This window comes from Lipomyces doorenjongii (genome assembly GCF_038497915.1).
Source record: "Lipomyces doorenjongii strain NRRL Y-27504 unplaced genomic scaffold V1508scaffold_1, whole genome shotgun sequence".
Classification (NCBI taxonomy): domain Eukaryota; kingdom Fungi; phylum Ascomycota; class Lipomycetes; order Lipomycetales; family Lipomycetaceae; genus Lipomyces; species Lipomyces doorenjongii.
The window spans coordinates 104,732-124,775 of record NW_027118068.1 but is presented as its reverse complement, the minus strand read 5'-3'; the positions used below and the strand labels follow the sequence as shown (position 1 = coordinate 124,775).

General features: G+C 47.0%; 3 protein-coding genes across 3 annotated transcripts; 1 reads left to right on the top strand and 2 right to left on the bottom strand.

Annotated features, from left to right (window-relative positions):
- Positions 1-63: 63 nt before the first annotated feature.
- On the bottom strand, positions 64-12,694 carry V1508DRAFT_394201 (uncharacterized protein; the record flags this gene model as incomplete). Its single annotated transcript, XM_066937989.1, has 20 exons — positions 64-283; positions 340-544; positions 598-775; positions 831-911; positions 963-1,185; positions 1,235-1,437; positions 1,489-1,695; positions 1,746-1,850; positions 1,912-2,180; positions 2,231-2,456; positions 2,506-10,514; positions 10,568-10,858; positions 10,920-11,119; positions 11,174-11,301; positions 11,363-11,491; positions 11,541-11,675; positions 11,732-11,941; positions 11,998-12,303; positions 12,351-12,511; positions 12,640-12,694. The coding sequence occupies 20 exons, from the start codon at positions 12,692-12,694 to the stop codon at positions 64-66; spliced, it is 11,541 nt and encodes a 3,846-aa protein (XP_066798952.1).
- Positions 12,695-14,249: 1,555 nt separating this feature from the next.
- On the top strand, positions 14,250-15,422 carry V1508DRAFT_347201 (D-isomer specific 2-hydroxyacid dehydrogenase; the record flags this gene model as incomplete). The annotated part of the gene is made up of 3 exons (XM_066936684.1): positions 14,250-14,508; positions 14,636-15,187; positions 15,241-15,422. The coding sequence occupies 3 exons, from the start codon at positions 14,250-14,252 to the stop codon at positions 15,420-15,422; spliced, it is 993 nt and encodes a 330-aa protein (XP_066798951.1).
- Positions 15,423-16,356: 934 nt separating this feature from the next.
- V1508DRAFT_407433 (uncharacterized protein) lies at positions 16,357-17,782 on the bottom strand. Its single transcript, XM_066938865.1, has one exon. It carries the CDS (start codon positions 17,655-17,657, stop codon positions 16,695-16,697), a length of 963 nt encoding a protein of 320 aa, XP_066798950.1. The 5' UTR covers positions 17,658-17,782; the 3' UTR covers positions 16,357-16,694.
- Between the last annotated feature and the right edge of the window lie 2,262 nt (positions 17,783-20,044).

The window sequence follows — 20,044 nt, the reverse complement described above, 5'->3', positions numbered from 1 at the left end:
ATATTAAAACAGTTTCATATGTAATAAGCACAATCCAAAATTAGCCACATCAACATAAAATATTTACAAATACGGCATGAACGCATTATCTGTCAACGCCAAGTGCTTAGGATTCACTGCCTGAGCAACCAGATCAATAACAGTCTGATTTGCGGGGATCGTGCCCTTTCCTGGCTGCGCGAGGGAAGAAGTCTTCTTCAAAATAACCTCGACATTTAATTTCACGATCTCTTGTAACTGCTGATCCTGCGCACATGGTCGATGCTGGAACGTATACCACGAACTACAAGAAGGTTAGTGAACGATCCGGCATTAAAATACTATGAAACAAAAGCATACATTATCTCGTCCCTGACAAACAGCGTGAGATACTGTTCTAGATCAAATTCAGGTAGTGTCAAACATCTCGCATAAATCATCATGGACGGCGAGAAAAGTCCCTCAAGAGCGGTTGGTCCCATCAGAGTCTGCAAGTTAGGAGTCAGTCTAAATGGTACCGGCTCGGCGTTAAAGAATGCAGGAGTCGTAGTGTGAGAAGGTAGAGCTGTCAATCTTCGTTTAGCAAACAGTTATCTCGTATACCAGATATGAACTTACATGGAAGAGTCTCTGTTGCCCATGCTTCACCTGACGTCTGCGAAATTAACAACTTGTAAGGCAGTCGAAGGTTTAGACACATCATATAAGTCATAAAGGCAACCCCAGCATATGAATACGCAAACTCCTTTCTGAACAACCAGAAATCACTAAACGAGCTGAAAGTTTTCATAAAATGCTAATTGTACCATTAGATGGAGGGCAAATAATTGCATTATTCAAGCAGTACTTACGTCGCGTACAATAGTACCCGGGACCATTGTATTCTGGATCTCGCTCAAGACATCTATCTTATCCGTAACAACGTCTGTCTTCTACACAAAAACGTTAGTTATCGGTCGCTAAATAGTGCAAAGAACCCTTACTCCTTGTCTAGCTTCCACAGCCTGTCTCAACTTCTGAATTGTGAACATCATTGGATCATCTCGATGACGGCCAGTGCGGTGGCAATAATCTTCATAAATATTCTGCAACGAAATAAAGTTGGGACTATCCTGGACAAGACGGAAATGGGGTGACAGCGGGACAGCTGCAGCTAAATAGAACTGAAGATTCCTACGGCGACTCTCGGTACGGCGAACCAGATTGCTGACATTGTTAGCGTAACGAAACAAAATTCGGTAACAACAAGGTATACCTATTGAGAATCCTGAACAATTGCGTAATCCTCTCTTCACGGCGGCAATGCCTTGCGGCGGGGTACTGAATAGTAAAAGGATACATGCGTGTATCGGAACCTCTAATCGTTATACGGCGGTAACAGAGACCTTGCACCCTTACAATGTCAATTTTCGGTAGGAAGCGCTCAATCTTAACGAAATGAGCGTTGGAATCTTTATGCTATGCAAACCGTTAGAATCTCCGGCGCAGACACTATCTTAGAGGACATACCAGAAGGTATTGACCAGGAACATCAATATCATCAAACTTTTGATAATGGAACTCGCTCAGATGCGGACTTAGTGACTCAAGGTTCTGCTTTTCCGAGATTTGACGCCGGTCAAGTTTCTCTTCAAATCGATCACGCCAGCGACGTAGCTTCGACACATAAGTTTGAATATTCGGCGTGTTGTGGACAAAATCAGCTTCAAACGCAGACTACGAATCTGTCAGAAAGGTCAAGGCGATCATGTGCATACATAGCATACCTTCAAGTATTTCGGCAAAATGCTGTCTGCAAATTTCGAGATATTGACTTCCGCCGCCGGGGGGAGTCTTGTATCATCTTTAGGGAATGGCAGACGGCCCATATACTAGCAAAGTATCAGTTACATCCGCAATACCATACAACTATACCTTCCATGCCGCACTTACCTGCACACCATCCGACAATAATGCTACCACCAATCTATAGGCATCTTCATCCTCCGAACACTTGAACCTCTGATAGATCTGATCTACAAAGGTTTCCATAGAAAGTGACAATAATGGATACGCAGTCTTTAAAATACCAAGGATTTCATCAACATATTCCCACGGCTGTAGAGGAGTAGCAGGAAGTGGAGCGGAAGGTGACCCAGTGGGGTTGGGCTGATTAGCGCGATTAATCAAATGAGCAGCGACATTCACTGGAGTTCCCGGTGCTACGGTTAAGTTAGTGATGACGTCAATAAAACCACCTAGTAGTACATACCAACTTGTGGACTAGCGGAGTCATTGGTGGCAGATGTAGACTGCACCATCGGTGATCCGGGCACAGTCACTTGCTGGAGCGACGGAGAATTCCTAACACCTGCTGTGCCAGGCTGCGCACCGCGCATAGTAGTCTGTCTGTTCGCCTCTCTCTGAGTGGCTTGCATGGCTTGGCGTTGAAGAACGGAATAGTCTTCCTTCGTTGTACGAAGCGAAAAGTGAAGCGCCTGCCTTCTTGTTAGAACCTCAGAATCCATTTGCACATATAACTCGTACCTGAGGATAGCTCTTTGCAATTCGTATCAAAATCTTCCTAACCAAACGAGCTTCCTTATGAGACAGTGAAGTCAACAATTGGGGAATATATGTAATCCAATACCACACAGGGACATCTCCGGTAAAGCTGTCAAACGCCTGCGACAGAGCTTGTGAACTGTCATCTAAGCTGATGAGCCAGAGAATACGACCCAAAAACCGGTGCACTTTTCCGTTTCTGTACAAAGCGGCAGCTTGCATGTAACAACTAATCGCATGTGCAGCGTGGTTCATGCTACCAGTGGCCTTGAATCTGCAGTCGTGGAAGTACGCCCATTCCGCCCAAGATCTCGACAAGCCGAAATCAATTTGGACAGCATTCGAGAATGTCTGATTGGCATCATCGTACATTTCGAGCTTGGCAAAGAACATAGCCTTAAGAGTAAAGAACTCCGCCTTTTGCTCAGATGTGAAATAAATCAAGTTCGTGTTGCTTATGACATCTAAACCAGTTCGAAGCTCGTTCGGGTTCTGGTAGTGGCATTTCGCTTGCTCGCGTAACTTCAAGAAAGCTTCCTGAATTTCGATGTTAGGCAGCGAATATATCTTTGTAAGCTGACCAATGCAAACGTCAGTCATGCCGTGCTTCCTGGCAACATGTGCGAATCTATTGATAATCCAGGCGATCTCGTGATATCCCCGATAGGAAGTTGAATTGGTTGTGGAATTGTTTCCATACTGCGCTTGGATTTGAGGAACCAGCGGCAAGTAGTACTTATTGATAACCGAGAATACATGCTGCCTCCATGCCACAAGATCCCCCCAAACGTTGATATCATCCCACATATTTGGAAGTCGCTCTCTCCAAGCCTGCAGAATGACCTTCATTTCCTGCGATTTCGTTTCGACATTATTAACATCTGTTGTCGCCAAGTTCTTGTACAGTTGGCTAGCCTCTAGGAGCTCGACGAATTGCTGGAAAGCCTGTAGTAATGGAACATGCGCTTTCGTGATCACCTTGGGCAACGAATTCCACTTGCGTAATGTCAACTGGATACCTTCGTCGCAACACTTCGATAGCTCTTGCGTCGGAGCATCAGGCTTCTGCGAAAACTTCTGGAGATACATGAACGCCTCGAAAATGTATCTTCTGGGTGTAGGAACGTCCATAACGCTCTTAATCGACTGCTCCAGTGGCTCCTTCTCTGCCGTCCAATCCGCCATTCGCCATGCGCATTCAAGTAGAAGGTCCGTAAATCCTTCATGTTTGGCCAATTCAGATAAGATATCCCACTGCTGCAATTTTTCTGCCGATAGGATCCAATGATCCTCCCATAAAATATACTCTGACTCAGAATAAGGAAGAGCGCCACTACGAGCTTTGATCTGCGCCGTCTCGTACATTTGCTGTGCCTGATTCCAGAGTCCAAGTTGCTCGTAAGAAATAGCCGTATTTGTCTCGACATATTGGCATCGTCGTCGCCACTGCCCGTAGAACATGTCATCTTCTTGTAGTGACGCAAACATCTCAACCAATGCATCTAGATTGCTGTCACGTACAGGATTGCTGTCTGTCTGTGGATGAAGCTCTGCCTCTTCAAGAAGTTGAATTGCTGAATACCACCCATTGTATGATTTACCCAAGAACTTGATCAAGTTCGGAGAGAGCTGAATGGGTGGAGTACACCTGCCGATACCTTCAAGAATCATCTGAATGTAATTTGGACTCTTGTCCATTTGGCGGGCGTGGAAGTCCTTGGTGAGCAAAACAGTAAAGTTGCGAGAAACATCTTGACGGTCTCGAACTGAAACCGTTGACCAAGCAATGGGAAAGAAGGCGCACCACGATTTTCGAATAGCTTCCACATCATAGTAGAATAACTCCATTAGAGGTCCAAAGAAATCCTTAGCTGCAGTTGCTGCACAATTGGCAATGAACGTTTTTCGACGTTGAAAAAATGCATCGACTTCGTCCGTCACGATGTTGTCGCATTTGCTGTCAATTGTATTCGTCAGCATATTAAACGATGGGATTATGAAGTCATCCTGCCCGAGAACCAAGCGAGAGCTAGGCTCGATAGAGCCGAAGAGAAGCTGTGTCGCCTGGTTTAGCCAATTTGTGTCCGCTAAGCTCTCCCAGTTCTGATCCTTCACAATGTACATAAATCGCTTCCAAAGTGATTTGTCCAAGCTGTTGCTGAAAATCTCCATGAAATGCTTACGAATAGGCACGTCGCCCACCCGCGTACCTGCTAAGAAAGCATGCTCCATTCGCACCGTAAGTTCACTCCGCGCAAGTGATGGTGACTCATAGATGTCCACAACAAGCTGATAGAAAGCCTTCGTGAGTGACGTGTCGCCGCGGATTTCAAATATCATCATTTTTGAGAGAATTGCAGTCTTTTCCTTCAACAATGGGAATAACTCCGGATTGCTGAAAATCCAAGTTCTCACAATATCCAGAATATCGAAGCAGAGCCCAATGTCACTTGAGCGCTCTACGAGTTGGCTGACCACATTAAGAAATATTCTACGCTGATCTTCGAGATGAGAAATTCTATCGGCACCAATTTTAAGAATCCTCTTCAACAAGACAACGACTTTCTTCGGGTCAAGGTCGCTATGACTGCCATCCTGGGAGCCACCGGCGTCTGGAGTATTTGAGCTCGTAGCAGCAATCGCCGCCGCCGCCGCAGGGGCTGCTGCCGTCTTCGCGTTTAACGCGTGTCCGTTAGCTGTACCATTTGGTGCCGCACCATTCGCTATTTGCGTCGCCGTCGAAGTTGATGTTGCTGCCACCGACGCTGGCTGTCCCGCATGAGTAGCAGTCTGATTGGCTTGGGGAACATTCGGCATGATATGATCCTTGCACAGCTTGCCAAATGTACGCATAAGAACTGGTAGTAATGGATCAACGGCCTGTGGCCGATATTCGGTGAGCGAGCAAGCTAAAAGAACACTCGACACTAGCGCTTGTGACGCCGTAAAATTTTCCTGGATAACGCTCGTGATCATACTGAGAAAGCTTGATACCACTTCCATGATAGAATCGTCGCTGTTCGTGCTCACCGTGTTGGTGGCCTTCAATATACGACCGAGGACGGGCTGTAGACACTCTTGCACCTCCTCGATATCCGAGTGAATCGATTTATTCAATAACTTCTGAAGCTGTTCCAAGTTTGCAAGAATCCACTCATCTGACTTCTGATCCAGTGTGACGCGGATAACCTGAAGCGCATTGATAAACGATACAAGAGTCGTGTTGTTTAATGCGTTCTGTGCCAAACTCCGCTCAAAAAATGTCAGCTTCACATTTACCTCAGACCACAGACCTGGTCCTAAGAACTCGTGGAGAATATCAATGATGCGTTTTGCAAGTGGATTCTCCGTCGCCTTGTTTGGTGAAATACATGCGAATCGAATAAGGTACGTTATAGTTGCCTCTCTGAGCAAGAATGGGACAAGAAGGTCCGTCTTATTCTCCGCTGGCGCAGGTGACGACTGAGGTTTTGTATCAGCCGAAGCCGACATTTGCCCTGGCGAAGACTGCATCTCGTCATATCGTCGCTTTCGTGACTCCGGCGATGCCGGGCTCTTGCCATCCACTGATTCCTCTGACACAAGCGTCTTACCGACTCGTGTCTTTTCCCATTTTAAGATCAATTCAGCCAAATCAACTGAAAGGATCTGATTTTCTGATGGTGAGTTGGCCATGAACCCTAACTTTGGCATGGCCGTCACAATCAGGTTGAAGAAATGGTCGCGTGACTCGTAGAACAATTCAGGATGCCGAACAATAAACTGGTACACATTTATGACCTGACTGACATTATGTCCATCCTCTGCCAACACACGTCGCGCATACTTTGACCATAGCGGAAATCTACCTTCAGAACCCAGTCGCTTTGGAAGTACTGGGGCAAGAAGATCAAGTGCCTGTTTAACAAGCACTCGCGCATCACTATGGTGTGCCTTCAACAGTTGGACGTAAATTTGTAATGCGATCTTGAGCGGCGTATCGTATGCAACAATGAAGAATGCAATCAAAACCGATGCCGCTTGCTTGCTGATAACGTCTTCCAACTTGATGTAGTTCCAGCCGACCTTAATTATATCCTTTCGTACATCTGCCACTAACGTCGGACTATGATGGATCAAAGTTGCAGACATCTGGAGAAGCTGAATACGGTACTGATCTTGGTACTCCGAGCTATCCTCTGACAGATCGCTAAGAGCCGGCTTCCAGATCTTCGAATGTACGGCCTCAATCCATGATTTCTCGATCAACCTAGATAAGTCGCCTTTACGATGAACTTCCATAATAAGAGTCGAATTAATTATATACTGGAAAATGAAACATCGTGTTGCTGTCGGCGTGCCTGCATGATTGAAATAATCGAGCGACTTATTCAAGTACAACCTACGCCGTTCTACTGAATCCGACCTCACGAGTTTCTCGAAGATGTACTGGTAAATCACCGCCGTAGGTTCCATAGCCTTTGTTGCGATCGCATCAATAATCTTGAATATCATCTCCGTGTCACTTTCGTTAGCTTCCATGTAGATCAAGAATACATTCAACAACTCATCCAGCGCTTGCTTGACGCCCAAATGAACTGAGGAAGACAAGTTGCGAGATCGCGCAAACACATGTAACCAGTTTGCATTGTGCAACAAATGCAGTAGAGGATCTTTCTGCGTTGCAATCCATTCCTTGTTCTGCCTTGCTACAGCACCGACAATATATATCATATTCACTACCGCACCACATTTGTCGTCTGCGTTCGGGATCTCCAACGCTCTCGATATCAAAGTAGGTAGTCTCGCAATCAAAAGCATTCGCAATTCTGTACTCCGATCATCCTTAGCGAGGTGCACAAAAATCTTACCGAACCGACGATCAGCCAACTTTGGAGCGAAATACTCCATTGTCTCCTTCGGATATCGTGCCGTGAACTTTACGAGCGCAGGTCGGAATGGACTGTCATGATAGCGTCGGAGATGCTCTTCTAGATAAATCACGGTTGTGACCAAGCCATCCATAAACCTGCTGGCTTCGGCTGGCAGTAGATGATATATATTCATAATAGCCGCAATAATTTTAATATTGTGCTGACTCATAAGCTGCTTGCCAGATGACTGATACAACAACGACGGCTCTGCCCACGCCTTCAAGTGATCTAGTAGCTTTGTTCCGATCTCAATCTTGAAGTAATTTGTCAGTAACTCCAACAAAATCGCAAGGCCATCCAATCCTGCAATTGTGAGCCGCCGATGATCGGACAAGTTCATTAGGATCGGTCGCAATCCAGTCTGTAGAAGATCCTTTGGCAACTTGTGATTCTGCGAAAGCACAGCCTTGAGTCCCTCGTTTGCCGCCCCGACGACTTTCTTGGACCGAGAGTACAGCGTCTTGAAGAATACCCCAATGATTTTTGCTCGTGTCTGGGCTTGCTGCTGGGGATGATTCTGGAAAAACTCAGGACTCATCATGGCCAGTGTCAGGAGGCGCATGCACACAATGCGAAGCTCCACAAGCTGCTCAAACACACCATATTCCATCGCTCGCTGCGATGGCGGTGCAGCCAAGAGCGCCTCGTCATCTGCATCGGCGAGCGCAAGTGCTTCCATCAGCAGACGCAGCAATTCGTCGTTGAACGGCAAAAACGAATTTTCGAGAGAAAGGCAGAAGGTGATAGCGTCAATATTGCCAATTTGCATAGGGAATGGCAGCGCACGCAATGGCTTACCGAAGATGGAGACAAGGAGAGTCGCCTTGACGGGCCCCAGTAGTTCGTGTAGCGGCACACTTGTCAGTGTAGATAAGTACCGTAACGAGCTCTGCACGGTCTCTCTAACAATTTGATGCGAGTTGGAAACTTCATAAAACAAAATACTCAGAACCTGGTGAAATAACCGCATCGATATCTCCTCGCGGGTGATGTTAGTGTTGCACACCTCGAGGATATGTTTTATCAAATCCTGCGCATCTTTCTGTGCCAAGCTAGGAAGCTCCGGAGCAATGTCTTTCAAGACAAATAGTAAGGCACGAATCATATCAATCTCGCGCTTGAGCACCCAGTCGCGCGAAAATTCGCATTCGGAAAGTAGGACTTTGAGACCAAGACATCCGCCGGCCTTGTTATACCAGGGTTCCTCGAAACAAGAGTGGCAGAACACGCTAACCAACATCTTGAATACCGGGAACTTCTGCGCCGCATCCGGACTGCCGAAAATTGAGACACATGTCTTGTAAATCAGTCGGATTGCGTCCATACCAGCTTCACGAACAGGCGCCTTAAAAGATCCCAAAGCGTCCGAGATAGCTTGGTACAGTAGTCGGAAATCGATGCATAGAGGATCTTCATGGTCGGTGACCACAAATGGTCGTTTATCGCGCTTGACCTCCATTATGACTTTGCCGATTTCGAGCATCACCACGTGTTCGCAGATGTCGCTGATTAATGTCTTGGCGTCCTCGCGTACCGTGGATATAGCGACAGCATTGAAGCAGTAGTTGAGGATTTTAAGGAACATGTCGTTCTGCGCGTGCAACTTCCTCGTTGATCGTGGCTCGCTCTGGAGAGAAAACTTGGGATCTGGCGGTATCATACCTGTCTTGATCGCCTTAACACACTCCAGCAATATTTGCGCAGCATCCGGCCCCAAATTGGCACGATCAATGAACAAGCGTGCTGTAGTTGCTAGCAAATGGAACGCTTCCACTCTGTAGTGAATGTCCGCTCGATAGTCCGCGATAGCTCGGAACACAGCATCGAATCCAGCTGCAATCGGGAATGCTCGTCGACCGGAAATGCCACTGATGTCGATCATAATGCTCGGTTCATTCTCCGCAGCGCCGTCGGCATTCAGCTTCTTCGGTGGCTCGAGAAATCTTCTGTTCCTTCCTCCAAGTTTGCCTAGAATGCGGAGAGTCGTGTGACTAGGCTGATGCGGATATGGAAGAGGCTTCAAATGTGTCCACAGAGCTTCCATAACTTCCTCTATCACAGGTTCAACTATATTATCAAAATAATCCGGAGTGAGGTTATCCACACAGAGTTCAAGAGTGCGGAGACCTTGGCTAATGAGATCTTGCGATCCAGTGAGAGAGATCACAAGTGGTCGCATGAGATATTTCAAATGCGGAACTAACACACTCAATCGCACCGGAACCGTTAAACACAGCTCCACGTACAGATCGCGTTCCTGTGGTTTCCGAGCAGCGAGGAGAAGTCTGTTCAGTGACTCGAGAAGGACTTGTAATAACGGCAACACTTCTTTATACAGCAGCTCGAATCTGCCACCGCCGATACTTCGAAATAGTGTTCTAAGGAGAAGGTAGTAATTCAATGGATCCTCAGCATTTGTAGCCAAGTTCATGCACTTCAAGATCAAGTTTCGTAGATGAGGCTGGAAAACTTCTTCGTTGGTAGTCGAAAACAAATTGACAGCCATAAACGACAATTTGAACAATCTAATGAGGAGGTTTGCACGTAATGGATCTCCTTGGCCGATCTCTTCCAACCGCTCCATTAAAAAATTGAGCAGAATGCCTGCAAAATTCGCGGATGTTGGTTCGCTAGCGAGGAAGAACTGTGGAACATGAAGGAGAGACGGGTTACGAAGCATAGCATCAAAGAGGTACGGCAGTTCTGGTTCTAAGACTTCGTGGAATGCCGCGGGATCGATATGAATGAAAACGGTTGCAAATGTCTCTAGCAATTCCTTCTCCTCCTTCGAACTAGTGATTGGAATGTTAGGGCCAATAGAATCGTAACTGCCCGGACGGTGAGTGTCGATCACGGGCTTTTCTCGTACAGTTGCATAGTACGAGAAACCATTGGCACCCTCGCGGAATAGCTTGCGGAAGATAGCCACCTGTTCGTAATTGAATCCGCGCGCTGTTTCATTCCACTGTGTAGGGTTGATCGCCGCAATATCAGGAGTCGCTGGCGGATTACATGTTTTCAAACCAAACATGATCGTTTTGAGGCCGTTCAGTAGGTTCTTGAACAAATACCGACCATCTGCGAAATTTATTAGCAAACATTTTTAATAAGTCGTGCAATATTTTGCGCACCTTTCATGCCGTCAGTAACTGTATCAGGATGCAACTTGATTGGAAAGGCAGCAAAAATGTCAATCTGATCCAAATCCTTCTTTTCGCTGTCCTTCGCGTCCTCTACCTCCCCTTCATCTGGGAACTCAAATGGTTTACCCTTCTCCTCCTCGCGAGTGATCGTGGCGATTGGGTCAACCGGTCTCTTGTCAACTTTCTCAGAACTATGAGAGAGTGCATTGTCATGGTTTCGATTCAAGGCCGCAAATTTTTCAGCAAAGGCGTCGAGGATAAAGATGATCAATTGCCGACCTGTATTTACACTTAGATTCCTCAATCCAGTTAATACGTATAAACTATTCTGATCACTTACCGTCTGCCTTGTTCTGCAACTTCATAATTCTTTCAACCAAATTCAATAACAGCTTCGCACTCATCGTCTGGAAACTAGCTGCTAATGTATTATCCTGGAGATTCGTGGAGTAAACTTCGACGGTCAACCAAATATGAGCCGGTGTCAACTCGGCACGAACATGGTGTAATAGATCGGCGACCATACTGTATGCGAGAGGTCTATATACCAGCATTAGTCATTTCCATTTTTGGGAAAACTTCTACATCACATACCTTAAAGTTTCGTGCACCGTAAGTCCATCACCAATTAACAGCTTCTCATTGAGCAGAAGATCTACTTTCGGAATGAAAATGGCTCGGAAATCCGTTGACAGAATATGTCTGGTCGCGACCAGTAATTCCTATTACATAGCTGTTAGTTAACTTTTCGATGAACACATGGCACGAAGTGTTTGCGCATGCCTTCCTCGACGCCGACAACTCTCTTGGACAATCCTTCAATAACCGAATTACAAACTCCGGAATCAATGAATGATACTTCTTAAGCGCTGGAGCAAAGCCACGGAGCACATACGCCAGGAATGACATAGTCTATATCCGTTAGCCAGGCCAGCGGGTAAATAATCGGAGCAAGGCTTACTTTGACCTGCGCAGTAATAAATTCTCCGAATGCCGTACGATTCTTGATCGCGGGGGATACCGAAGTGTAAATCTCACCTCTCGACGCCGCAGCAGTGTGTGCTTCCGCCTGCGGAGCAGCCTGCAATGACAGCATCTACAAGAAGGGTTAGTGCTTTTGGCCCACTACCCCTATAATATTTCGCAACATACCTCGATAATGAGCGGGACGAATACTGGGAGATTGTCATTGACAGATTGTTTATGCGTCGAGAAGAGAAGTACCACAATGATCGGACATTCCGTCAGCACTTTAAAGCTGAGCATGCTCTTCTGTAGTGTTTTCGCGGGTGTATCTCCCCCTATGTCTGATGGCAACGAAGGCGACATTGGTCGAGGAGACTGAAATGACAAGGTTCCCGGCTACATCACAAGCAATTAGTATCACCCTCACCGGCTTCCGCTTCCAATTTACCTACCGTAGAAACACTCGCCAAGCCCTGAGATACGCCCGAAGAGTGCGGCTCAAACGTCTCTTTTACGACAGCCGGCATATTTTTATACGTCTCCACGACAAGATCCAAAAACGGTTGGACTTGGTCACTGAGCGCGACCTTATAGGTTCGATGTAACGCGGTTATGATCTTCATGCAGAGAACACCATTCTCCTCGTTTTCAATACGGAGAAGGGACATCAATAGTTGCATAACCGGAACTGCATATTGACGGAACGGCTCATTCATCTGCAGCCGATGTATGATTTCGAGTACACAATTGCGCAGTTTCTATAGCTTATTAGTATCTACTCACGTCGTTACTGCAACGCACCTACCTGTTCCGGAGATACAGTCAAAAAACTAGGGGGTAATGTTTCCAGTATCGAGATCAAAACTGGCATCACCTTGTTCAGGAATTTCGGATATTCCTGTGGTTGCTGGAACGTCTCCAGAGAATCGCGCAGTTCGGTCGCACTCGGCAGCTTAGCTTTGACATCTGTTCACGGACCAATTATCAGCCTTCTATCCCGCTATATTCCTTCAATATTCTCTCAAAACCGTTCTGATCTCTGCAGACCAAGTGTCGAGAAGAGATGGATGGTTAATGATTGATGACAAACGTACCTGTCGATGAATCAGATAATCGCTGCGCATATGCGTCAGCTGTTAATCCGACCATTGTGCCTTTACCATCAGCTTTCGCTCAGGACTGGCAAGTCTGTAAATGCGGTTTGGACAATGAACGCGACACTAATCACCCGCTGAGGGGCCAGTCTGAATCCCACAAATCTCCACTCCCGGAGAAAAAAGATTTAAGATGCAATAAATCGAAACCGATAAGGGGTTTATAAATTGCAGCTGCTTTTGCCGACTTTAGTGAATCACGGCGCTGGTCAAAGGCGTGGTGTAGCTGGTGTTGCTACTCCCACTAGAATTTGGAGAAGTCGCCGGGAAACATCGAATTCTGCAAGACGCGGGCTCTCGCGTCGCGAAAGTTGATGACTAAGGCAAGCTGCTATTGCTGAGTCACTAGACATTTAAGCTTTGACCTAACCGAATATGGCCACGAACTACTATAACAGTCGTGGAGTATGTTTTTGCTCCAACCCTAACCCTGCCCAACGTGTGCGGCGCTTAACGAGCAAAATGAACTTCAAGCCATATCTAGCATAATTTCAACGGCACAGCGATCTTACAATTAAAATGTGTGGTATGTAGACTTTCAGAATTTTATTGTATTTCTATTAAGAACGTCAAAGTAATTAGTGCATTCGTAATTTGCGAGGCTTCTAAGTCGTGTATTCTCAAACTATTGCAGAACAAGTTCAATTAGGGGTAGTGACAAAATAAGTCAGAAACCAACCCCGGTGGGGGTCACGACAACTTTTGGAGATAGTCGTGGGGGAACCAATTTCGAGCGTTCTTTCCTCGGACTTAACACTATTGACTTCACACAGGTCAATTCTCAGGGTACATCTGCCTCCATTGAACTTGTACTCAGTCAGTTGAAAACGATGAATCATTAGATCGAGTATTATCTTCTAGATGGGCTCGAGAGTTTGGACAGATGAACGAAACCCAATTATTACTAAAATCCTAGTGGGTTATTTACGTTCCATATAGCTTCTACTCTTTTGTATTCGACGACACTGTGGTTATATCTTGCAAAATAATATATGAACGTGGGTTAACAGGCTTTGAAGTTCACGCACGTGCCTTTGTCCTGAAGATTAAACATCTAATTCCATTAGAATTCAATTGCCGCCAAATCCGCGAAAATTGATGCGTATGTATTGCGTTGTATTACGTTGGATGCCTATATATCACACTACATGCTGAATTGGTGCGGGGGCAGTACGAGAGCCACTAAGCGTTCGACTAAGAGTGGTTGTCCCACACGGAACAATCGGTGTCCTCTTCCACCAACCCCCCAACCCCACCATTGCATAAAATGCCTGCTTCCTCGCACTTCCTTGTACCGACAGCCCGGACCTCCGCATTATTTCTCGCTAGAGCTCTTGTCAATTCTACAAAGGTAAGTTCGAGTCGTCGTCTTCTCTCCATATGAGCTTGTATGTGGTCGGTACAATTTGCTGCGGCGCTAACCAATGTGCCCTCCCGTGGTCGGGGGGCTACCCTTTAAACAGACTTCCTGCCCACTCACCTTCTCCGTTCCCCGACAACCAGTCACCACCACTTTCCACACCCGATTCTTTTCAGTCTCACCAATGACAATGACTAAGCCTCATATTCTTCTCCTCGGCGAAATCCGTCACGCCAAGTCCGAATGGGAAGCTCTTTCCGACGTGGCGACTTTATCTGTGTGCGACTCTGCCAATCGAGAAGAATTCATCAAGGATTTGAAGGGGAAGTATTCTGACATCGTCGCTGTCTACAGAACCTTCCCTTCCGTCGCCATCACCGGTCGTTTCGACGCCGAGCTTTTGAAGGAGTTTCCTTCTACCTTCAAGTATATCTGCCACAATGGTGCAGGTAAGTCTTTCCAGGCAAGAATAATCGGAACGACAGCAGGAGTTAAATTGCTTCGATAAGATCAATTCTGCGTTCAATATATTTCTGAATACAAATGTCGTTTAAGTGAGTTTTAACTCGATGATAGGCTACGATCAGATTGATGTTGCGCCCTGCACCGATCGCGGGATTCACATTTCGAACTGCCCCTCCACGGTCGATGATGCCACCGCTGACGTTAACATGTTCCTTATCCTTGGAGCTCTCCGTAACTTCAACGACGCCATGGTCAACCTACGCAAGGGGAACTGGAACGCCGGCGTTCCGCTGTCGAACGACCCCGACGGAAAGGTCCTGGGTATCCTGGGTATGGGCGGCATTGGCCGTGCACTCAAGAAGCGTGCTGAAGCATTCGGCATGACCGTTCAATACTATAACCGCAAGGAACTCTCGCCTGAGCTGGCTGCTGGTGCAAAGTACGTCTCGTTCGACGAGTTGTTGGCTACTTCCGATGTGTTGTCGTTGAACCTACCTTTGAATCCCAATACCCGACACACTATCAACAAGGAGGCTTTTGAGAAAATGAAGGACGGGATTATCATCGTCAATACTGCTCGTGGTGCCGTTATGGACGAGGCTGCACTTGTTGACGCCCTCGCTAGCGGCAAGGTCAAGAACGCCGGGCTCGATGTCTTTGAGGGTGAGTGTACTTCATATCTTGGCTCTTAAGTTCCATGCTAACAATTGTCGTAGCTGAGCCAAAGATTCATCCCGGGTTGATGTCCAACGAGAAGGTTATTCTCCTTCCCCACATGGGAACACTCACATACGAGACCCAGAAAAAGATGGAGGTCCAAGTTCTTGATAACATCCGTGCCGCCCTCACCACCGCAAAGTTGAATACTATTGTGCCCGAGCAGGCGGGATTGCAGTAGATGAAACACTCTGGATTATAATGCAGTACGGCTTTGTTCATAGAAGTGATGGTTTAGATATTGATTGTTTTGTATAGATGGATTATGGTATAATGTGGATAGATAAGAGTATCATGTATCACGTCATTATGTTAGACAATAACATTTGTAATCTGTTTTCATTGTTATGCCTTTGTCTCTCCGCTCCTTGCAATGATGACTTAGCTGCCCTGAAACACCCCCAGTCTGGCGTTCTGGTGAGATCGTCCTAGCCATTATCCAATTTGATTTTTGGTTCGCCCGAGTATTTGCTTGTTTCTTCTTTGTTCCTTTGGATCCATTGTCATTGCGCAAATTACAACTGTAAACGAAGGCTGTTTTTTAAATTTTTTACTCTTTTATTACTATTTTAAACTCCCAATCATACACGCTTGTCCTAGTTCTAGTATGCTACAATATGCTCTCAATTTTTGTCCTCGCGCGAGAATACAGCTGCAAGATTACATTTGCGAAATAACCAGTGGCTCCATATTCTAATAAAGCTAGTTCGGCCGGCACATCGATCAGGTAACAGGGGCAGTTAAGCTTATGTATAAGTTTTTTTTAACCGTCCTTGTCGCGAAATTAAATCGTGAACCGAATTTTCCCAAGATCTCACGCGGCACGAGATCTCAATCGAACCTCCCCGCCGCCTCAAAGTTTTTTCTCTTCGAGAAAGCTAAAATTTACTGACGGTACAGCCCGAAAACTAAAGATTGAGTGAGGTGCGTCTAACCTCCCCGGTGCTAGTACTTGATTTGGAAGGGAGCTACTACGGGGCAGCCACATGTACTATCTATGTATTTTGAAATTGACGGTGTAATATCTCACAATACTGAAATGCTGAGACAGGATAGACGGAAAGATGACACACTGCAGCGTCGCAGGATGACCTATTGGTCGCGTAAGAGGAACGTAAGATTATAATACAATATATTGACACATGGGTATTATACTGCTTGTCCGTAGAAAATACACCACTCCGCACGCCAGTCGCACACATACGATCGAACTATATAAATGATGATAATAAACCCTATATATACCATAATCCCACTGCAATTCGTACATCAATAACACTTAACTCCGGTTGAATACAAAACTAGATCATACACAAACAAAGCGCCTGCCATAAACAATCCATATGCACCCGTAAGACAATCCCAAACAAATAAACCCACAAATTCCAGTGCCAGTGCGAATGTAAATACTAAACGCGAATATTTTGTTTCATAACGAGTCCAACTTTTTAGATCATTCCGCTAATAGACTGTCGATCTTTATCCGCTTGACCTCACCTTGCGACTGCTGCGAGTTCTCGCCCTCGGACTTGCTGCTCTCCTTGTCGTCTTTCTTGTCACCCCGCTGGGCCTTGAAGACGGGGTCGTAGCCAAGGCAGACGCGCTTCGACTTTGCGCAGTTGAAACATATGGGATGACGCTCGTCGCATTTGATCCTCCGTTTGCGACAGGTCAGACAACCTGTCTTTGTCCGCCTCTTGATTTCTTTGGCGGGCTTGTGAGCGGTGACGTCAGCGATGGTAGCGGCAACTTGGGCGGCTGCGACTTGTGACGAGTGCGCATGCTGATGGAGGGCGACGGCGGCAGCCGCAGCCGCGACCTGGGCAGGAACTGGCTGCAGCTGTGGAGGCGCAGCTGGTGGTTGTGGTGGGTGGTTCATGGACGAAGGAGAATATCCTTGTTGCTGCTGTTGCGCAGGTGGCTGGTAGTACGACTGGACTGCCGCAGACACGGCCTCGACGTGCTGTGCGGTGGGAGACGGAGACTGTCTGTGCAGTCGTAGTGGAGGTAGCGAGAAAGTCTGAGAGTGAAGCGGCGAGCCGGTGTGTGATATCGGCGAGCCAGCGTAGGACTGAACGCCGTGGGAGTAGTAGCCGTTTGTGGAGGCGAATGTGTAAGAAGACGGCGTGGACGAGAAAGTCGACGATCCGGACGAAGTGGAGCTGTAACGGGACGGCGACTGGGAATGGCATTGTGGAACTGAGACCTGAGAGTCATGCTGGAGTTGGAAGGGCATCTGGGAAGTCGGCTGGACCGGCTCTAGCGGCGGTGGTGGTGGTGGTGGTGGCAAGGAATAGATGTTGTTGCGCTGCGCACCAGCGGTCGGGACGGGCTGGCTGGAGCGTAGTAATGGTAGACCGCGACCAGACGCGTTGCTGGCGTGCGGGGAATAAGTGGGCAGCGGGTCGGCCATCATGATGGGCAGTGGGGCAGCTTGAAGTGGAGTGAGATAGCCTACGGAAGGCGGTACCAGACGTCGAGATGGGACGTCCGTGGGGTGGGCGGGGCCGGTATATATATCTATGAGTATCGACTACTGGATGCGGAGGGAGCCCAAACTCGCGAGATTCAGGGCCCCAATGGCGGCGCGGGCAAAAGCGGAAAGAACAGAAAGTTCGGCGAGGCGACAGTGCAGGCGAGCTGCAAGGCAAAAGCAAGGCAAAAATTCGCACAAACTTTCGCCACGGTACCTTTAGTATATGTCCGTACCCAAATTAGTACCCTCACCCTTAGTGCGTGGCTCTCTGTGGCTGTGCACGTCTGAATACGAAACTAGTCATACTTATCAGATAACAAAACAATAACACAATGCCGAGCTGTCGATAATGTTCCACACGACAGTCGTGGACTACTTGCAATACTCGAGTTCTACTCGATAGCTACTATAATTCGTGTGAAGATGGAAGGTGGATTGATATTCTGTCTCACGCCCTAGCTGTATTCGAACTGCGATAACGGTTGCAACTGCAGCTTCAGCCTCGGCATTCCAATCAAAATCCCGGCGGGTTGCCAGATTCCGCGCTAAGGCTGGCGTTTTTCGCCGCAATCGCTGTTTGGTGCCCCCCCGGATGTGACACTGAGCGATACTTTTATTTGTGCCTTCGCTTGATACGTCAGCCGAGCTTCCGGGCCCCCTGGTGGCCCGAAAATTCATACAGTTGTCTGAGCATCACTGTATCTTTCGTACCGCTTCCGGGCCCCTCAAGATTGAAGGCCGCAACTGACCACCTGCCATCTGTCCCGTTTCCGGATTTCTGAGTTCTATATGGCTGGCCACTGACTACATTGCGGACGTGCTTACAGAACCAAGGTTCTTGCTGCACGCATACCCCGGATCAGCGTACTTTTGGGTCCGGGTTCGATAAGCTTTAGACTCCACACAAAAGGCTGTCACTCCCAGCGGGACCATTAGATAGGGCCCGTGGCCGTTGTCAAATGTTTCCACTCGGAATATGCCTGCACGTTACGAGGTTGTTGATAACTAGAAAGGAGCATGTCATCTACCGACGGTATCACTCACTTTGCAAGATTCGTTTATGGCGCGGCTGGGGAGTTCTGGATTATTTATAAGCCAATGGCATCCCACATGCTGTGGTTCACTGGAATAACTTCAAAGTCTACACGTTTGGTGAGAACCTGTTCCGTATGACGCTCTGGTCTGTAGTGCTGGTGAAGATAAAGTATACATGGATAACAGTCGGAAATACACTAACGTGTATTTATTTCGCTCACAACTCTTAGATGGTTCTAGACCGGCAATTGTAGCCGTTTTCGGTCTCTAGTAATTAATTCTCGTCCGGCTGTGTTATATTGGTTCGAGTCTCTGATTGTGCATTCGTGTCGTGCAGTGTAGTGAATACTCTATGATGCGGGAGTACCTCAGCTCGCATGCCGATCGGAACTTGACTAGGTATCGCAAATATCTGAGCCTTCACAGCGTAAAGCTTTTGCGGTTCTGCAGCTTTGGATTATTCGATAGAGTGTGGTTTAGAGCCGCGCATGGTGCCAAACTGAAGCTTTCTCTGGGGTTATAGCAATGGGTAAGGCATCTCGGCGGTCAGCTAGCCGTGGCAGGAATGAACATTTCTCTCAAATCTATGACAACTCCTTACATTAAGTCAATTTAACTGCTTTGTCAAGCAGTTTCACCATTCTACATCGTGCGGAGATGGCGTGCGGCATCTGTAGCTGCTGCTACAGGCAAATCACTTGATTTCACATTTGCCGCGCCAGCGATAGCGCCTCACTTGCCTGCATATTCTATATGAATGAATGAATAACTGACTACACACATTCGGCCACAGGACTCTGGAGCGACTAGGTCAACATTAGTGTCTGGCACTCGGCTATCCGCGATTTAGTATGTTCATCTTTCGCGCTCTAAGCCTCGCGCTCTAAGCCTCGCGCCTTTGGTGCGGCTCCGTGTCAAAAGATGTTCCGCTAAAGCGAAGACCGCAGTAATGCAAACTCTAAAAATTTTCGAAACGCAGAGACAGCTGTCAACTCATAAATATTAACTTCGGCGCTAGAAGGTCGACTGTTTTTTTGGCATGGAAGAACTCTATTTTAGAACGAGGCACGCGGCTTCCATGCATCGAACAACTTTAGTGGCTTGGCTTCCTCATTTGGGAATTGCATTTCCTTGGAAGGTTTTGTGATGGAAAGTGGCAAAGCGAAGAATTTTCGTTGCAAAATTTTTTTTTTGGCTTCAAAAAATGTGGCGACATTTACTGCGGGAAAATCAACGGCTCAAATTTTCTACATCATAAAATCTCAGATCTGTTTAATTTACTTTGGCAGACA

Bases quoted from the DNA above. Each gene is read 5' to 3' on its own strand.
- V1508DRAFT_407433 (XM_066938865.1), bottom strand. From the start codon at position 17,657: ATGATGGCCGACCCGCTGCCCACTTATTCCCCGCACGCCAGCAACGCG.